The following is a 19,302-nucleotide window of genomic DNA, read 5'->3' on the forward strand; positions in this document are numbered from 1 at the left end:
TGATGGTGGTGGAGCAGGGAGGATGGAGGAGAACATCTGGGAAATTAGCATTTCCTGCCCAGCTCCGCGGCTGCCTATCTTGTTCAGCCCTGAGCAAGGGATGAGAACAGAGGAGCCTTTGAATGGCTCCCAGCAAGCCAACTGGGGAGGGTTTGCTGCAGTGGGCAGTGGGCACATGCTGGGGGCAGGGAGCCTGGGGCAGCTCCTCTGTGGAAGATTTCTTCTCTCTGGGCCACTAATTCCTTCCTTGGAAATGTGCTCAATCATGAGGAGAGTGTGAGTTTGGCGGGGGCAGAGGTAGAGAAGCCTGTTACAGGACAGATCCTCCTTTCACTAGCTCATCCCATCCAGAGCCTCCCACGTGGGCTCCTGGGGTTGAGGGCTGGGAGTAGGCACTAGAAGAGGGCCCAGGTCAGAAAGGGAGGCTGAGTGAGGGAGGCTGCTCTGCACGAGATCTTTGGCAGTCCTTGGGTGCCCTCTTAGCTGGCCTGAGATCCCACCTTACCCAGAATAGTATTCCACAGAAACGTGGGGAGACAGAAGGGAGGGGGAGGTGGAGGAAGAAGAAAAAGGGAATAAAAGTGGTAGGGATGGGAAAATGGGGGACAGGAAGGGGACAGAGGCTATGGCAAATAGAGGCCAAACAACCAGTCATCCCATAATAGGCTTTTCCACACCCAGTGCCAGGCCTTGCCAGGGATAGTCTTCCTCATTCTTTTGACCTAGAACACCTGCCTAGGCTTATAAGTGGCAAAAGGCAGGACGTCATATTGAAGTGGAGCATTTTGGATCCTGGGATACCAAACCCTGAGCACAGGAAAGGGAGTTCCCAAGCTTCTCAGAGACCTCTAGATGGCGCCAGAGAGCCAGAGCTGAGAGGGAGAAACCAGAATAGGAGTGTGTAAGACACGGCGTGTGACACCGTGTGTGACTCGGTGAGTGTGAGTGTGACAGGGAGCGTGTGGCACTGCGAGGGCGTGTAACACAGGCCGTGACACTGAGCGGCCTTGTGGGGCAGAGACCCGTGTGAGTCTGTGAATGTGTGTATGTCACTGGTAAATATGTGGGGCCACAATTCCATCCCGCCCTGAGGGCAGGTGATAGGGGGACCCTCGAAGAGCCCAAGCTCCGGCGCTTCACCTCATTCTCACTCTTGTATATATCCCCCATCCTTATTCTAGAGGAGCCCCCGGGTCACATTACCCTCCCCCTCCTAAGGTCCCCTCCATAGCCCCACCCCCACGGCTTGCTGCGGCCTCAGAGGCTGACCGCTCTGCGGCTTCGGCCAGAGGGGGAGGGGTGGACTTCCCCGGAGCGCAATGGGAAGGGAGGGCCACGCGGGGTGATCTGGGGGTCTGGTCGGGAAGAAGGTGGATCTGGAGGAACGGATGCCCTCCAGGGAAGAAGGCACTGGGGGAGACATTTCCCCTGCCCCAACTTCCCAATTGGCAGGGTAGGGGACAGGTGTTTGAGTGAGGTTAGGAAGGGAATTCAGGAGGGGTCCCAGATGGGGGCTCTAGTGGGATAAGTGCAAGGTGAAGAGCCAGGGAGGGGTACTGCCTGTGTATCCGGGCCCGGGGGAGTGGGGAGATAGCGAAGGGGAGTCGTGGCTTTGGGGAGCAGTGCTCGGGGTCCCCTCCCGGAGGGACCAGAGCGGTCCCGAGCTCCACCTCCCGGCCGGGGGGGGGGGGGTGAGGGCGGGGAGGCGGGCGGGAGGCGGGCGGGCGGGCTAGGAGGGAGGGGGAGGGAGGGGGCGGGCCGGGCTGTGCGCTCCGCTCGCTGCTGGCTCCGCCGCCGCCGCCGCCGCCGCCGCCGCCGCCGCCTCACACACTCGGGGAGCGGGAGCGCGGCGCGGACACGAAGCCGCCGGGGCTGCTGTGCCCAGAGCCAGCCGGAGCCGGAGCCTGAACCGCAGCGCCAGCCCGAGCCGTGCCGAGCCGCAGCCCGGGCCGGGGCCGGTGGCGGCTCATGGACAGCAGGGCCGGCGGCCGGCGGTGCCCCGAGGCGGGTAAGGATCCGGTGGCGGTGGAGGCAGCGGCGGCTCCCGGCCAGGAGCGGCCATAGCCGGCGGGAGCTGAGGGAGGGGCGCTCAGCGGAGCGAGGCCACGGGGGCCCAGGCTGTGCTCAGCGCGCTGGGGCTGAGCTGGGGGCGGCTGAGAGCTTGGGCTGGGGGTTACGGCCGGGGCACCCTGGCCTCCAAAGTCCGCGGCGAGGAGCGGAGCGAGGAGAGGGGGTGCTGAACCGGACCTTTGCCTCGGCGTCCCGCACCCCTGCGCGTTTGGACCCGCGGGGAATAAGGCGACTCTAGGAGCGCGCCGAACCGAGGTGGTTGGGGGAAGCGCGCAGCCCCCAGTTTGAGGGGGGGGGGCTCCCCGAGGACCAAGCAAGCAAGGACCCTAATACACAACGCACACACACACTTGTTGGGCGACCAGCTCGGATCACTTAGGTGCTTCAAGCTCCCCGCGGGCAACCAGAGGGCCAGACCACGGACATATGTACACGCATACATACATCCGTACATATATGCACACAGACATACCTCCCGCACACCAGCGCCCACTGGGGCACCGTCACTAGCACATAATCCGCTTCAGCGTCTGCACGCTCAGCAGCACGGACACACAACCCTTGGCCACAACAGAGCGACAGAACATAACCGGGTGTGACATTCGGCGACATGGACACACAAACACAATCCCGTGCCCTCATGTACGAGTGTCACAGCCACAGTTCGCCGAACGAACACTCAAAACCTAGCCTCTCACATACATATTCCTTTAAGGAACACACCCTACCATAAAATATGTTACGCACTCCTTGGCCAGAACATAGATAACACAACACAGGTCTCGCTTGCCCCCCTCAACTGCACCCACATAAACACACAAGCCTAGTGTCTCAGCACACGCCTTGACGGCACACACCCTAACACAGAAAGTAGAACCTACAGCGGCGCCTCACGGGCACAAACACTGAATCTACTGCTTCACACATCTTAACACTGGGTGTCACACACACCTTACACCAACAGTGTCACATTACACCTGCAGCCAATACACACAAATACACACTCAGTCCCTCTCCCTCCGAGGCCAGATTCCGTCCTGGGAAGCCGCTGGGCGGTCCGGCGAGCCCCCAGCGCCCCTTCATCTTAATCACGACATTGTTATTGTAAATATCAGCACAGCGGGAACCCTGGGGGCTGGCTGGACCGGCTTCCCTGCCTGCGTCTCCCCCACCCCCACTCCGCGGCCAGCCCTGGCCGGGTATTCCCGGAACAGGCTGGACTGGCAGGCCGCGCCACCCCGGCTCCCTTGGGCTTCAGGGCCCCAGGTCCCTTTGCAGAGGGTGCAAGCCTGCGGCGGTATTTGCGACCCTCCTCGGGCCTTTTAGCTGCGTTCTGCGAGCCACCTGGGTCCCCAGCACACCTGGGTCCCGCACACCTGTGTCCCTCTCACACCTGGACGCCCCCTCCGCCGGGTGCCGGCTACAGGCCAGTGTCGTGTGCGCGGGCAAGGCCCTGCGGCCCGAAGGGAGATCGCTGCACGCGCTGGAACAAAATTGGTAGGCGAGACGGACTCAGCTACCCTCGGGAGCCAGACTTCTGGCCTCAGTTTCCCCAGCAGTGATTGACGACTGTTTCTTCTAGCTGGAAGTATTCGGTGAGGCGTTGAGGTCTGTGAGGATTGAGTGCGGGGCAAAGACCCCTTTCTGCTAGCCTGGAGAGGGTCCTTTTCTGGAGAATGTCCCCACCCGGCTTGGCTCGCCACGCTTTGTGATTCCGGCGCCGGCTCGCTCCCCGCCCCCTCCCGGCGCCCGCTGCTCGGCTCCCGCCGGCGCCCGCTTGCAGGGGACCCTAGGCAGAGGGCCGAGACGCGGAGGAGGAGGGATTCCCCGCGGCGGCCGCTGGGGCCGGGGGCGCAAGGGGCCCGCTAGCCGAGGCACATTCTCACCGCTCCCCCCTCCCCCGCCTCGCCTTGAGCTCCCGGAGGCCCTGCGTCGCTGGGATGGGGGTGGGGCCGCCTGAGTCCGAGGATGGTGGAGGAACAGCCGTTCCCCACCACCACACGACTGCGTCCTCTGGGAGGAGATGCCCACGCTCTGGGTGTGTGCGGGGAGCGCCCGCTGACCACGGAGGTGTAGACAGGAGGCTGCCCCGGCGATGGAGTCCAGGACACCTTGCCGGAAGACGCTGGGGGCCTTCCATTACCTGCTCTGGGCCAACCTCCCGTAGCTGCCAGGAAAGAGGTCGCCCCGAAGGTGTTTGTGACAGCCTAGAGGTGGGGGCTAGTTTCTTGACGTAGAGGTCTAGGAGGATTGAAATCTGTAATTACAAGTAGCCCAGGGCGTGGGGTGGAATGGGGGAGAGGGATGGCCTAGGGGTAGTGTAGTAGAGGAGCAGATCTGGTTGCAGTTCTAGCAGCGTGTTTCCCCTCTCCTCCGACCCAATTCAGTAAGTGACTTCATCTGGAAGAGGGTGTCTTGCTGGTCTGGTATCTTCCTAGCAGAGGGGCTGATGCTGCTGTGGCTACTCGGTCAGGGGATCTGGGCTAGATAGAAATAGTGAGCTTACTGCTGGGAGGAGAGGGGTGGAAGCACCAGGAGAAGGCCTGCGGGGGCGGGGGCAGGGGTGGGGGTGGGGGTAGGGGGTCGGGAGGGGGATGGGGAGGAGATGGAGAAGGCTTTTCTGATATGGGGTGAGGGCTACCCCTACCTTGAGCAAGGATAGCTGGTGCTGCAGAGTGAGATTCTTTCAACGATGTATTGAGCACCTGCTATCCACCAGGGCCCATGGTGGGTGGTGAGGATGCAATACAGTGGTAAGATACACACCAACCTTGTCTTCATAGGTCTGCTCAACTGGCAGGGGATGGGTGCATTTATTTACTGAACCAGTGAGCACCTACTGTGTGCCTGATGCTGGAAATAAAATGCTATATGTATGTATATATATCTGTCCTTTACAACGTAATAGACCTCAGTGCCACAGATCTCATTTAATTCTCCCAGATACCTTCCAAGGGGCAGAATTTATTATTTCCATTCCACAATATGGAAGTAGGTTCAGAAAGGTGAAGTCACCTGGCCAAGGTCATATAGCTAGGAAGTAAGTGGTGGAGCAAGGGTTTGAGCCCAACAATCTGACTCAAGAATGCAGGTGCCTGGAAGCCCTGCAGAGGCTAATAGAGGGTTGTGAAAGAGAAGGGAGAGGAGCTGAGGGCTGTGCACTTGTTCACTGTGGGAAGTCTCTGAACAGCTCCACCCCACACAGCCCTGCTTGTTTACCCTACTCTCCCAGAGGTTGGCTTTGTCCTTTGTGGTTTTTGTTTGTTTGTTGTTGGTTTTTTTTGCCCCCGGTGGTAGTGGCTGTTGTGTAACAGTGCAGGGGTAAGAAGGGTGGGGGTCAGAGCTGACCTGGTGCTGCCTCTAAGTGTTTTAGCATTCATCAGAAAGTGGACCATGGTCCCTGAGGTGGACTGAAACTGAAGGTTCCAGGTGAACCCTCACTGCTATTCTCCTCCCTCCCCAGATGTTGACACAGATGGCGTTTTCCTTGGCCTTCCCTGGACTCTGCCCCCTCATACCTTATTGCACTCCTCAGGCCTGAGAAGAATGAATCACTGTGTATGCTGCAACTCTGCTTCTCAGAGTGCCTATGTCACTGGGCAGAGGTGGGGACACCCTTGCCAGGAAGGCAGCCAGTGCCTGGGCAAGGGCAGATAAGATGCTAATCACTTCAAAAGCTGCCGCCTGGGACTAATGACTCCCAATAACCAACCACCTGAGCAAAGTTCAGGGATGATGGGGGCCAGGGTTAGGGCTGCCTCACTGCTGGTCCTGGTTCCTCTGACTCCTGCATCCCTAGGATGGCATGCGCCTTATGGTCGGGGGCGGGGGAGGGGGGAGGCCTGGGAGGCTTGGGGTTCAGTCCTTGAACCCCAAGCCCTCTCTTTCTTTCCTTTCCAGGCAAGTTGGTAGCCCGGAGTGGGGAGAGGGAGGGAGGGAGGATATGCTACATAGCAAACACATTCTAGCCTCTGTGACCTTTGTTGATTTTTTCCCCCCCAGACTCTGGGCCTTGAAGAGACATTCTTATTTCCCACGTCCTGACTCTTCACTTACTACTTTTGTGACCTGAGACAGTTCCTTATTCTTTCTGAGCCTCAATTTTATCATCTGTACCATGGGGAGCTGGGTAATAATAAAGTACCCGTTTCAGAGGGTGGGGAGGATTAGATGAGATAATGTATGCAAATGGAGTAAAATCTCAGGGAGTGTTAACTGGGATGATAATGATAGTGATGACAGTGATGATGATGGTAAAGGCGACTGTAGAATTTGCACTTCTTTCTTAACTCCAGGGACCTAGTGTTTCCTGATATTGTATCCTGCTGTCTGGGGTGGGGTGTTCTCTAGGTCCCTCCCCCTAGAATCAGAATTCCTGGGGTGGGGGCATCATTTTAAAGCAACTTTCCAGGCACTTCATGGGCCTTAAAGCTTCTTCAACTCTGGCCCTCACTGTGTGTAGCCACACCCCCAAACCTATGTTCCCCTAAATTCCTACTTCCTAAAAACACCTTCCCTATACCTTCCTGGCCTTGGATATTCCTCTGTGGTTCTCTTTCCAACTCAGAAGTTGTATACCACAGTCCTTTCCTGACTCTTCTGCTGGATGGAGGTAAGGGATCTCCTAAGGGTGACAGTGTGAATGAGTGAGAGAGAAAAAAATGTGTGTGTGTGTGTGTGTGTGGCGGGGTAGGGGGTGGTTACTGTGTGCGCTGCCTGGGAGGCCTGAGGGGTTAGAACTGTGTATTGTGACCCTGAGAGGGGGAAGGAAGGGCTTAGCCTGTAGCTATTGGAGCCGCTACAAATCAAAATCACCCTGACTCTGTCAGACCACAGACCTCTGAATTTATAGCCAAAATGTGTGAGCATTCATTTTTTTCTTGGAAAAATATGCACCATGGTTTCATAAAATTCATAAAGGGGGCTATGATCTAAAAAGGTTAAGAATCCCTGTTCTGAAGAGAGTGAGTGGAGGCAAGCAGTCACTGCCTTATTTCTCCTCTGTGTCAGGTTTAGGGTAATTCCCATATAACCCCACCCTCCCAAGATTTATACATAGAATTGGTGTGCAAGAGGATTCCATCGTGTGTGTGTGTGTGTGTGTGTGTGTGCTGTTCCCCTCCCACCCCCATGGGGGGACAGAGGCTCAGGTACCCAGCAGGGAATGAGGTTCTTTGGTGAGAGTCCATTGGAGGTGTGATTGGGTTGGAGCTTGAAAGTAAGATGAGCCTTGTGCTAGGTCCATGCAGGTAGAGGTGAAGTGATGGGAGGATGGTTCCACATGGGGCATTAGATAAATTCCTCCTTCCTTTACAGAGATTAAGATTGCAACTCAGAACAAGCACACACACTAATCTGATAGCAGCCTCACACACTCTGAGCACCTTACTGTCAAGGAGTGACGGTGGGAGCTGGTGTGGTTCGGGAAGGCTATGTGAAGGAAGTCAAGTGTTTGACTTGCGTAGGGAATCTGCGTTCAGTGAACATTTGCTAAGAGTCTACTGTGGACCTAAACAGAGAGGGATTAAATTTGACCCCGGTAGGTTCTCAATGGAGTAGGGGAATTGGGTAAGGAAATAAGCAGTAACCACCCAGAAAGTGCCAGGATAAGCTAAGCCTGGGAGCTAAAATAGTCACTCTAGACCTCTTTCTGAGTGCCTGCTGTGTCCTGGGTCCAGAGCAGCATCCTGGGGATGTAGGAGCAAACAAAGCAGAGCCTCTCCTGCTGTATGTTCAGTCTTGTAGGAAAGACATTTGACAAATTACTTCCCAAACAGTCACATAACTACAATCGTAGGTGCTTTGAGGGAGCATTTGTTGACTATTTACTGTGTGCTAGGCATTTAGCCCACAAAATTTCAAACTCCCTAGACAATAGGTAGTATTATTCCCATTTTACAGATAAGGAAACTGAAGCTCTAAATCATTTCCTCCTGCTCAGCAGCCAGGAAATGGGCAGTTAGGGTTCACCTCAGACTGTCTGATGTCTTCTCCATCCCGCAGCCTTACATATGCCAAATGATTGCAACCAAACAAGATTGACAAATAGTCATTGAGGTAGAACTGTTGTGAGCTCCACGGTAGCAGACTGAGTCTATCTTGTATGCTGTTGTGTCCCAGTGCCTGGGACAGAGCCTGGCATGTTGTAAGTCACAATAAACATTTGTTGAATGCATGGTGCCCATCATTGTGAAGGTGCGTGGGTTGGGGCAGGGAGATGAATGTAGGGAGCCTGGCCCTACCTTCAAGGAAGTTTGGCGTTTGCCTGGAGAGCCAGAGAACGCAGGAATAGGTGCACAGTACTGGGGTTGAACAACACAGGCAGGAGGGCGGTGTCCCAGAGAGCTCAGTGATTCATTGCCACAGGATTGGAGCAGACAATAATGGCTGTGAGTTGGAGAAAGGAGAGGTCACCATGGGCTGGAGAGGCCTGGGAAGGCTTCTTGGGGGACCAGAGTCTGCCTTTGGTGGGATAGGTGCCATCTAAGACAAGGCTGGGTAGGATTTCCAGGTGGGAGGCAGGTACTTCAGGTGCAAATGGGGAGGTGGGAAAAGGAGAGTGATCCTGAGCCCTCTGCAGGAAATGCTTGACTTTGGATTTATTAATAGAGGGGCTGGCCATGGCCATGGCCTCCTATAGGAAGAAGGGGTCAAGACTGGGACAGTAGTAGGTCTGGCTGGGGTCTGCAAATGCATAGCCTCAAAGCTGGAAGAGATGGGCAGAAGTGAGTTATTGGGGTGATGGGAGTGCAGCTTGTGGTTGGCTGTGACACACAGGGGCTCCAATTGGAAGGACCTGGGGGCTGGCATGGAGAAGCATGTCTGAGATGTGACTGGACCAGTTAAGGGGGGAGGGGCAAGGTATGAAATAGGAGCCAGATGTCTGTGAGGAGAGGGGTCAAATAGGAGCCAGATGTTTACTGAGAGACTCTACATAGGGCCTGGAGGGGAGTGGTCAGGGAGAGGCTGGTGGTGTGGTTGGCAGTTCTGTCCCAGTTAGACCTGCTGGGCTCGCAGTTGCTAAAGACAGGCCAGGGCAGCTCCCGATGCCACTTCCAGGGCTAGTCAGCCCTGACCACAGTCCTGACCCCAGTGTGAACCTCTACACTGTTCTTCCACACACCTGTCAGTGTCTGGTCTGCCCGCAGTGGAAGTAGGGGAGGGAGGGAGGAGCTGGAGTCCTGGGAACTGGCCAGCACAGCATGTGTCTGAGGGGAGGTGGGTGGCTAACTCCTTCTCTTCAACTCCAGCTATCTCCAAGCCTTGATAGGTGCCTAGTTTCAGCTGGTCCCCCCATGCGGGTGAAAGCATTGGGCACTGTAGGTGATTATTGTCAGAAATGAGTCATTTGAGGGTGCCTCGGTGGCTCAGTCAGTTGAGCGTCCGACTCTGGCTCAGGTCATGATCTCACGGTTTGTGGGATCGAGCCTGGAGTGGGGCTTTGCTGACAGTGTGGAGCCTGCTTCGGATCCCGTGTCTCCCCCTCTGCCCCTACCCTGCTTGTGCGTGCGCTCTCTCTCTCTCTCTCTCTCTCTCTCTCAGTAAGTAAATAAACATTAAAAAAAAAAAAAAGGCATTTGACATGTCACATCTCATACACATATATTGACTGGCATTTCAGAAGGGAGAGAAATGAGAGGTCCTTCCCACTCTCTCCAGCCATCCTGAGTGGCCCTCCTTGTGGGGTCTGGGGAATGTAAGGGGTGCCTGTGTCTCTTTCCTACCACGTATGTGGGGGGTTGCTTAAGGCCTTCCCCTTCCACTTGCTGTCTCTCTGTATCTCAGTATCAGGGTAATTACCATGGGTGACTAAGGCAGGATGCTGGTGAGAAGGAGGTGTTGGGCAAAGCACAGAATAGAGAGCAGGGAGGAGGGAGTGTCAGGAGGGTCAGGGCGTTCCATGGGCGGGAGCTGCTCTAGACTTGTTCCAGGCCCCTTACCTGCTCCTCCAGCTGGGGCAGACACTGCTGCTACACCCAGCTGTGGGTGAAACTCAGGGTTCCGGGTTTTGGAATCAGGATTCTGGGCTGGAGCTGAGCTCTCCTCATGGGTTAGTGTATAGGTGGCAGAGGGAGAGTCAGGGGCTGGCTTGGGTTCCTCCTCCCAGCTGACCTCCTGTTTTGCCTCTTCCCCTTGCAGCCCTCCTGATTCTAGAGCCTGCCAGGATGGGGCCCCTGAGGCCTAGCCCAGGCCCTGGGCGGCAACAGTTGCTGCTGCCTCCCTTGTTACTGACACTGCTGCTTCTGCTGGCCGCATCCCCAGGCCATGCCACTCGGGTGGTGTACAAGGTGCTGGAGGAACAGCCACCCAACACCCTCATTGGGAGCCTCGCAGCTGACTACGGTTTTCCAGATATGGGCCACCTGTACAAACTAGAGGTAGGCGCCCCGTACCTGCGGGTGGATGGCAAGACGGGAGACATCTTCACCACGGAGACCTCTATCGACCGCGAGGGGCTCCGTGAATGCCAGAACCAGCTCCCCGGTGAGCCCTGCATCCTGGAGTTTGAGGTGTCTATTACAGACCTCGTGCAGAATGGCAGTCCCCGGCTGTTAGAGGGCCAGATAGAGGTACAGGACATCAATGACAACACGCCCAACTTCGCCTCGCCAGTCATCACGTTACCCATCCCTGAGAACACCAACATCGGCTCACTCTTCCCCATCCCGGTGGCTTCTGACCGTGATGCTGGCCCCAACGGTGTGGCGTCCTATGAGCTGCAGGCCGGGCCCGAGGCCCAGGAGCTATTTGGGCTTCAGGTGGCAGAGGACCAGGAGGGGAAGCAGCCACAGCTCATCGTGATGGGCAACCTGGACCGGGAGCGCTGGGATTCCTATGACCTCACCATCAAGGTGCAGGATGGTGGCAGCCCCCCACGTGCCAGCAGTGCCCTGCTTCGAGTCACTGTGCTTGACACCAATGACAACGCCCCCAAGTTCGAGCGGCCCTCCTATGAGGCTGAGCTGTCTGAGAACAGCCCCATAGGCCACTCAGTCATCCAGGTGAGAGGCCCCTCCATCTAACTGTTAGGGTTCCCACCTTTAGAAATGGGAGCCCAACCCAGCCTGATGAATGTTCCCTTTACTTAAGGGGAAACTGCCAGGGTACTGTGGTAAGAGCTTTTTTCCCCAGTCCCAGTGAGATCTTCCTATAAGCCCCACCCTACCCCAGAAGGTGATATGGTTTTCCTCTATCAAGCTACTTAGAGTGACATAGCATAGCACAGATAGCATATGAACAGCAATCCCCGCCCCCCCCCCATTCCCAAGGCCGACTCAAGTTGAAGAAACCTCTGAGAAGTGAAATCTCCTCCCAAGTCAAATGATATTCTCCTCCCCAGCTGAGTGAGCAAAGTTGGAACAAGAACAGTCTCTCCAGAGATGAGAATATCTTCCCAACCAATGGCCCTTTAGCCACATGAGATTCTCCTGAAACTAGAGGACAGAGCCTTACTTTGCCTCTCCCTGACAGTCGAATGAGATTATTTTAGCCAAGTGAGTCCTCACAGTTCTAGAAAACTGCAGTCAGATGTCTGTCTGTACACCAGCTTCCTTCCCTGGTACAGGGTGCTCTTGAGTATGGGATGCTTGGTACAATGGAGGGTCGGTTGCTTCTACTGAAGTTCTCAGCACCCTTCTCCATGGGAACTGCCCCAGGGGCTTGGGCAGCTTGGTGGAGCCAGGGCCTGGGAGGGAGCAAAGAAAGCGTCCCTGCAGACAGGTGGGCGTATCTCCTGCTGTCATCTCAGCCCTGGCCTCCTGCCAGCCCCAGCTCCTTTCTCCTTCCCCCTGGGCTGAAGCTGTCTGTCTTTGAAGTGAGGGAGCTGAGGAGGGCACGGCCTGCCCTGTATACCGTTACCATCCTGGGAAACCCTTCATTCTGTATCCTTAAACTGAAGCAGGGCATGGGAAGGAGTTTCAGTCCTGTCCTTTTTTTTTAAGAGGCTGGTGGACTTGAACGTGTAGAAGAGAGACTGAGGAAGAATAGGGAGACAGACCATCAGAGATGGTGAATAATAACAGCCTGGGTGCCAGGCAGTGTTCTGAACACACTATGTGTATTATGTCATTTAATCCTTACAGTACAAGGTAAGCATTATCCCCATTTCACTGATGGGAAACTGAGCCCATAGAGATTTGGAAACTCACCTGATCTCACCCAGCTGATGTGTTCACATCCCACCCTGACCCCATCCAGCAGTCTGGCTTCAAAGCCTATGCATGTAACAGCTTACATCCCCTTCCAGTGGGCTGAAGCAAGAGAGCAGGGCAGAGATGGGGCTAGAGGAAAGGCAGAAAAGAGAGGATGAGAAAGGACAAGCAATGGGAAAGAGGCAGGAAGAACTCAAAAAGGCGGGGAGGGAAACAGAGACAGGAGTGAAGAGTCATCCAGACAAAGGGAGGTAAGATGGCAAGACAGGTAGATAAGAAGCAGGGTGACCAGTCTGGAGACAGGGAGAGGTGGAAATCATAATGAAAAGGTAGGGGACAGATAGACCGGGGACAGGGCGGTTGGTGAGAAGAAACAGGTTGGCTCTCACAGGGGTTAGCAAATACCAGGTTGCTAGGAAGCCCTGCCCAGGTGTCTCCACTGTTGAAAGAGTCCTGGTTCCCAGCCAGAAGGAGAGGAGACTAGCCGTGGTTTGAGGGCGCACCAGATGTGGTGTCCAGCACTGTGTTAGCACAAATTTTCTGAGATGGACAGGTGGATGGACAAAAAGAGGGATGAATGTTGGGGTGTGTGGGTGGCTCAGTCGGTTAAGCATTTGACTCTTGAATTCGGCTCAGGTCATAATCCCAGAGTCATGGGGTTGAGCCCTGCGTTGGACTTTGCATTGGGCATGGAGCCTGCTTACATCTCTCTCTCTCTCTCTCTCTCTCTCTTTCTCTGTCTCTCTCTCTTTTTCTCTTTTTCTCTTTCTCTTCTTCTGTCCCTCTCCCCAGTTCATGCTCTCTCTCTCTCTAAAACAAAGCAAAACAAAACAAAAAAGAGGGATAGATGCTATTTAGGGAGCTCTTGCCACGTGCCAGGCAGTGTTAGGCAGTTTTAGAAGTATTATCTCACTTAATTCTCACCACAACCCCGTTAGATAGGTTCTATTATCATCCCCATTTTATACATTTTGTAGACTGAGGCTTGAGGAGGTTGAGTAATTGGCCCAAGGTCACATAGTTAGTTGGAAAGTGATGGAGCTGGGATTTGAACCCAGGACTCGTCCACTGTGCTTCTCAGAGACTCTGCCAAGTTATACCTGTCTGTTTATCCCCAGCACCCACATCCTACTGCCATCACGTTCTGTCTGGCTGTGACGTAATTCGAACCCTCTGTTTCTCCCTGACCAGTGGTACCTCATAGCCATTCCCACCAGGTTCCTGTTGCCCCATCACCACCCATATTTGTAGAGTTGGGCCGAGTATGCGTCGGCATTGGCGTGGGAGGGCGTGCCCACTGCAAAGGGACAGACAGTTCATTGTTTGGTGCTGGGATCCCAGCCCACTGCCAGCAAGCTCTGTGGCCTGCACCAACCCCTCCCTGTTGGCCGCAGCTCGGCCGCCCAGATTCCTCAAGTTGGTGCCTAGCCAGGGCCAGGCAGGAGGGAAGAAGCTGCTGAAACAGGTTTCCCCGGTTTGAGAGAGCAGTGGCCTGGCAGGCTCATTCTGACCCATATCCCCACCTGGCTCCTTTCAAAAGAAATCCCCTCACCTGTGGCCTCCAGGTGGGGCATGTGGGGCTCTACTCGTGTGCAAATACACAAGCGCACAAACACGTACCTTCTCACACAATAATAACCCCAGTCTTGTAACACATGTGTGTGCATGCGTGCATGTTATACACATATGTCATGCATACATGCCATTTCCACTACTCACACCTTTCCAGCTCTCCAGAAGGGTTGAAGGCCAGTTTAACTGGCTGGAAGGGCTGCCCCAGTTGCTAGCTGGATCCTCATCCCCATATTTGGGCACACTGGAACAGGAATGGTAAGCAGAGTTGAATTATGCCCCATCCCATCTCTACTGGTTGCTTGTAGCGCTGCTGAGGATTTGCAGGCTGCATCTGTGCTCCTCCGGGAAATAGATCAGTGATACCTGCCACAATGTCAGGGTTGGGAAAAGGGCAGTATAGGTGCTGCTTTTGGAAATGGTGCCATGTTCAATGAATTATATCTGCTGTGCTCATTGGAAAGGCAGCACACGTGTCCCTGACTTTGCTATCCCCAGACTAACTCATTCCTGTTTTCCTCTTCTCCCCCGCCCTGAAGGTGAAAGCCAATGACTCGGACCAAGGTGCCAATGCGGAGATTGACTACACCTTCCACCAGGCGCCTGAAGTGGTGAGGCGTCTTCTGCGACTGGACAGGAACACTGGACTTATTACTGTGCAGGGCCCCGTGGATCGTGAAGATGTAAGTACCCTGCGCTTCTCAGTGCTCGCCAAGGACCGAGGCACCAACCCCAAGAGTGCCCGCGCCCAAGTGGTGGTGACTGTGAAGGACATGAACGACAATGCCCCCACCATTGAGATCCGGGGCATAGGGTTGGTGACCCATCAAGACGGGATGGCGAACATCTCAGAAGATGTGGCAGAAGAGACAGCTGTAGCCCTGGTACAGGTATCTGACCGAGATGAGGGAGAGAATGCAGCTGTCACCTGTGTGGTGGCAGGTGATGTGCCCTTCCAGCTACGCCAGGCCAGTGAGACGGGAAGTGACAGCAAAAAGAAGTACTTCCTGCAGACCACCACCCCACTCGACTACGAGAAGGTCAAAGACTACACCATAGAGATTGTGGCCGTGGACTCTGGCAACCCCCCACTCTCTAGTACCAACTCCCTCAAGGTACAGGTGGTAGATGTCAATGACAATGCACCTGTCTTCACCCAGAGCGTCACTGAGGTTGCCTTCCCAGAAAACAACAAGCCAGGTGAAGTGGTCACCGAAGTCACTGCCAGTGATGCTGACTCGGGCTCTAATGCTGAGCTGGTTTACTCTCTGGAGCCTGAGCCAGCCGCCAAGGGCCTCTTCACCATCTCACCTGAGACTGGAGAGATCCGGGTGAAGACATCCCTTGATCGGGAACAGCGGGACAGTTATGAGTTAAAGGTGGTGGCAGCCGACCGGGGCAGCCCCAGCCTGCAGGGCACAGCCACCGTCCTCGTCAACGTGCTGGACTGCAATGACAATGACCCCAAGTTTATGCTGAGCGGCTACAACTTCTCAGTGATGGAGAACATGCCGGCACTGAGTCCAGTGGGCATGGTGACCGTCATTGATGGGGATAAGGGGGAGAATGCCCGGGTACAGCTCACGGTGGAGCAGGACAATGGTGACTTTGTTATTCAGAATGGCACGGGCACGATTCTCTCCAGCCTGAGCTTTGATCGGGAACAGCAAAGCACCTATACATTCCAGCTGAAGGCGGTGGATGGCGGTGTCCCACCTCGCTCAGCTTATGTTGGTGTCACCATCAACGTGCTGGATGAGAATGACAATGCGCCTTTTATCACCGCCCCTTCCAACACCTCCCACCGGCTGTTGACCCCCCAGACCCGTCTTGGTGAGACGGTCAGCCAGGTGACAGCTGAGGACATTGACTCTGGTGTCAATGCTGAGTTGACCTATAGCATTGCTGGTGGCAACCCTTACGGACTCTTCCAGATCGGGTCACATTCAGGTGCCATCACCCTCGAGAAGGAGATTGAGCGGCGCCACCACGGGCTGCACCGCCTAGTGGTAAAGGTCAGTGACCGTGGCAAGCCCCCACGCTATGGCACAGCCTTGGTCCACCTTTATGTCAACGAGACCCTGGCCAACCGCACCCTGCTAGAGACCCTGCTGGGCCACAGCCTGGACACGCCACTGGACATCGACATTGCTGGGGATCCGGAATACGAGCGCTCCAAGCAGCGTGGCAACATCCTCTTTGGTGTGGTGGCTGGTGTTGTGGCTGTGGCCTTGCTCATTGCCCTGGCAGTGCTCGTGCGCTACTGCCGGCAGCGGGAAGCCAAGAGTGGCTACCAGGCCGGTAAGAAGGAGACCAAGGACCTGTATGCCCCCAAGCCCAGCAGCAAAGCCTCCAAGGGAAACAAAAGCAAGGGCAAGAAGAGCAAGTCCCCAAAGCCTGTGAAGCCAGTGGAAGATGAGGACGAGGCCGGGCTGCAGAAATCGCTCAAGTTCAACCTGATGAGCGACGCCCCTGGGGACAGCCCCCGCATCCACCTGCCCCTCAACTATCCACCCGGCAGCCCTGACCTGGGCCGCCACTACCGCTCTAACTCCCCACTGCCTTCCATCCAGCTGCAGCCCCAGTCACCCTCGGCCTCCAAGAAGCACCAGGTGGTGCAGGACCTGCCACCCGCAAACACATTCGTGGGCACAGGTGACACCACGTCCACAGGCTCTGAGCAGTACTCCGACTACAGCTACCGCACCAACCCCCCCAAATACCCCAGCAAGCAGGTAGGCCAGCCCTTGCGGCTCAGCACACCCCGGCCCCTACCCCACCCCTATCATGGGGCCATCTGGACTGAGGTATGGGAGTGACAGAGCACGTGTATCAGACCTGTGTGCTCACCAGCCCGTAGGGGCCGACCCGAGCCAGTGGTGGGAGGTGGGACCAAAGATCTGGGGATGCTGGGGCCTTGGTGATGACACTGCTGCCTCACCCAGGCTCAGAGCATTAGGCTTAGTGAAAATTGAGGGAGGGTGTGCTCTGTGGCATCCTCCTCCTTGCCCCCGCCCCACTGGGAGAAGCCTGTGATTGTCAAATCCCGAGACACTAGACCCCACCTGGTCTAGCTGGTGGGGGCTGATGGGTGGGTGAGCAGAGGGGTTTGAAGGCAGAAGATGTGGGAGGGAAGTGAAGAAGTCTATTCCAAACCTGGGTCTCTAGCTGAGACCCGCCATTGGTGCTTCTCTAGAAGGGAAACAGGGAGACCAGGGGTCCTAGGGGGTAACTGATAGGGACTCTGTCAGGGAAGGGGGCCTCCCTATTTGTGCCTCTAGGTGTGCTGTGTCAGCCTCCTCCCCACCCCAGGCTCCTGTGGCTGGGCCCCAGCTCCCCTTCCCCAGACCCAAACGCTTACCTCTGACAATAAAGTTCTCTATTTTTGGAGTTTTGGTTTCTTATTTTCCGGGAACTGAGAGAAGGAGTGAGAGAGACTGGAAACAGCCCTTTGTCCTTAGGTTTCCACCCAATTTCCCCATCCCTTCTCTTTGCCCCTTCCCACTTCCTAGACCTGTGTTCAACCCCAACCCTATCTTAATTTACTGTCATCCCATCTACCCCCACATCTGACAGCATGTCCCCTCATCCCATGTTTGTGAAGCCTTCTCCCTAGGAATGACGTCCTGCGCCAAGAAAGGGCAGCTGCACCCAAGTGAAATGCACCCAAGTCCCGCCCTTTGTCCATTGGCTGAGACTTGACCCTTCCAATCTGCTCACATTGAGCAGTCCCTGACAGAGCTCAGGCCAGAGCACTGGGTGAGGGAGGAGTACAGCGAGGAGTACTGCCCGCCCTTGATTATACCAGCCACCTTCCCCCAGGGCACGGTCTCCCCAAGTCCCTTTCCCAGCTGTTTCATCCCAACAGCACTCAATTCCCAACAATTACTGGGCCCTGCCCTGCATGTCCTCACCATGATCGCCAGCCTGGGCTACTGGGAGGGAGGGCCCAGGGAGACGGGAGGGAATCCTGAGGTTCTTTGGATTTGGCCTGCTCTGTATCCCCACTCTTAGGGTGCTCCCTTCTGACTGAGGCTGAGGTATCCTAATCCTACCCCTCCTCACTTCCCTTCCTTCAGCTCCTTGCTCTGGCCACCCCTGGGCTGCTGGCTCTCACTCACTCTCTCTCTCTCCATCTCTCACTTCTTGCTCTCCTGGGTCTGCCCTGTCTCTGGCTGTGCCCAAGGGGGACAGGGGCTAAAGCCTGGGTGAGGGGCCTCAGGTCCTGGGAGAGTCTCTGAGGCCAGAGGCAATGCATCTCCATGGTGACTGAAGAGCCTTGAGACACTCCCAGGAGGTTCAAGGCGCCAGCTCTCTACCCTGATTCTGTCCACAAACTCCCCAATGCCCTGGGCATACCCCCAAAGTAAAAACTCCTGGGGGCTTTGGAGGAGTGGGGCATGGGCAAGGGAAATCTAGTTTCATGTCATTTCACCTGGACAAATAAGCATCTCTAGGGGGACCTCCAGCAACTCCTGACCAACCATTCTTTCTCTTTTGTTCCCATGCTTGCTGCTGCCAGGTGCATCTTTCTCTTTTCCCTTTAGCTTCTTCATCTCTTTTTATTTCCCAACAGCTGAGGGATTATCCCTTACTCAGCTGCAACCCGACACATCCACGGAGCCACATTGCACATCTCCCAACATTCAGACACAACCAAACCACGACACCATGGTTGCCACTGAAACACCTAGGCCAAGTTTCTACTGTGTGGTCAGCGTAGTACTAGACCCTGAAGGGAAATGGTCGTATTTGTATGACACATGCAAGGCGAAAGATGAGGCAACTGAGAATCTTAAATGTCGAATGGGACATAGTAAAGCTTTTTCCAAGTTGTCCCACTATAACTTCTGCAACTAGATGCTTCCATTTTTTTTTTTTTTTTTTTTTTACCTTATACTAGGTACAATGTACCCTACTCAGCACTTTATGTGAATTAGCTCATTCAGTGCTCATAAGTCTTTGTGACAGAAGTCATTATGATGCTCATTTTCCAGAAGTGAAAACTAGTTAGCGATGGAGTCAGAATTCAAACGGAAAGCATCAGGAAATCTGACTTCCAGAGTCTGCTCTTTTCCATAATACTATACAGAAGGGGTCCTGTGATTAAGTTAGTTTGGGGAGTAAGAGATGCACTATCACATTAACCTATTAAAGGCTCTGCCAGTCCTGTGAGAATTGGGGGGAGCCTGTTACACTTTGTATAACTCTGGGTTTTCCCAATTTATTTGACCATAGTGCCCCCTCCCTTTCTTTGAGGAATGCAGTATAACACCTGCAGAGGACACGGGAGTGGGCTCCTGGAAGGAAAATGTCAAACTTGAGCCAGCTCTTCAGTGATGAGCAGGAGCTGGGCAGGAGGTTCAACCAAGGGAACCAGCTCCTGAGGCAGCAGTGAGCATGGCCAACTTGGGGACAGGGAGAGGGCAGGAAGCGGAATATTCTGGTTGGCATGAAGGCTATAGAAGAGAGCTGAGAGAGGAGACGGGAAGAACTGTAGGTTGTAGGT

The 19,302-nt window shown here is 55.2% G+C and overlaps 1 protein-coding gene across 1 annotated transcript; it reads left to right on the forward strand.

Annotated features, from left to right (window-relative positions):
* The first annotated feature begins 1,800 nt into the window (after positions 1-1,800).
* On the forward strand, positions 1,801-17,183 carry PCDH1 (protocadherin 1). Its single transcript, XM_025924825.2, has 3 exons — positions 1,801-2,008; positions 10,210-11,072; positions 14,333-17,183. The coding sequence occupies exons 1-3, from the start codon at positions 1,969-1,971 to the stop codon at positions 16,610-16,612; spliced, it is 3,183 nt and encodes a 1,060-aa protein (XP_025780610.2). The 5' UTR covers positions 1,801-1,968; the 3' UTR covers positions 16,613-17,183.
* The last annotated feature ends 2,119 nt before the right edge of the window (positions 17,184-19,302 follow it).

Source organism: Puma concolor, chromosome A1, assembly GCF_028749965.1.
Source record: "Puma concolor isolate L17-30 chromosome A1, mPumCon1.1.hap2, whole genome shotgun sequence".
Taxonomy (NCBI): Eukaryota; Metazoa; Chordata; class Mammalia; order Carnivora; family Felidae; genus Puma; species Puma concolor.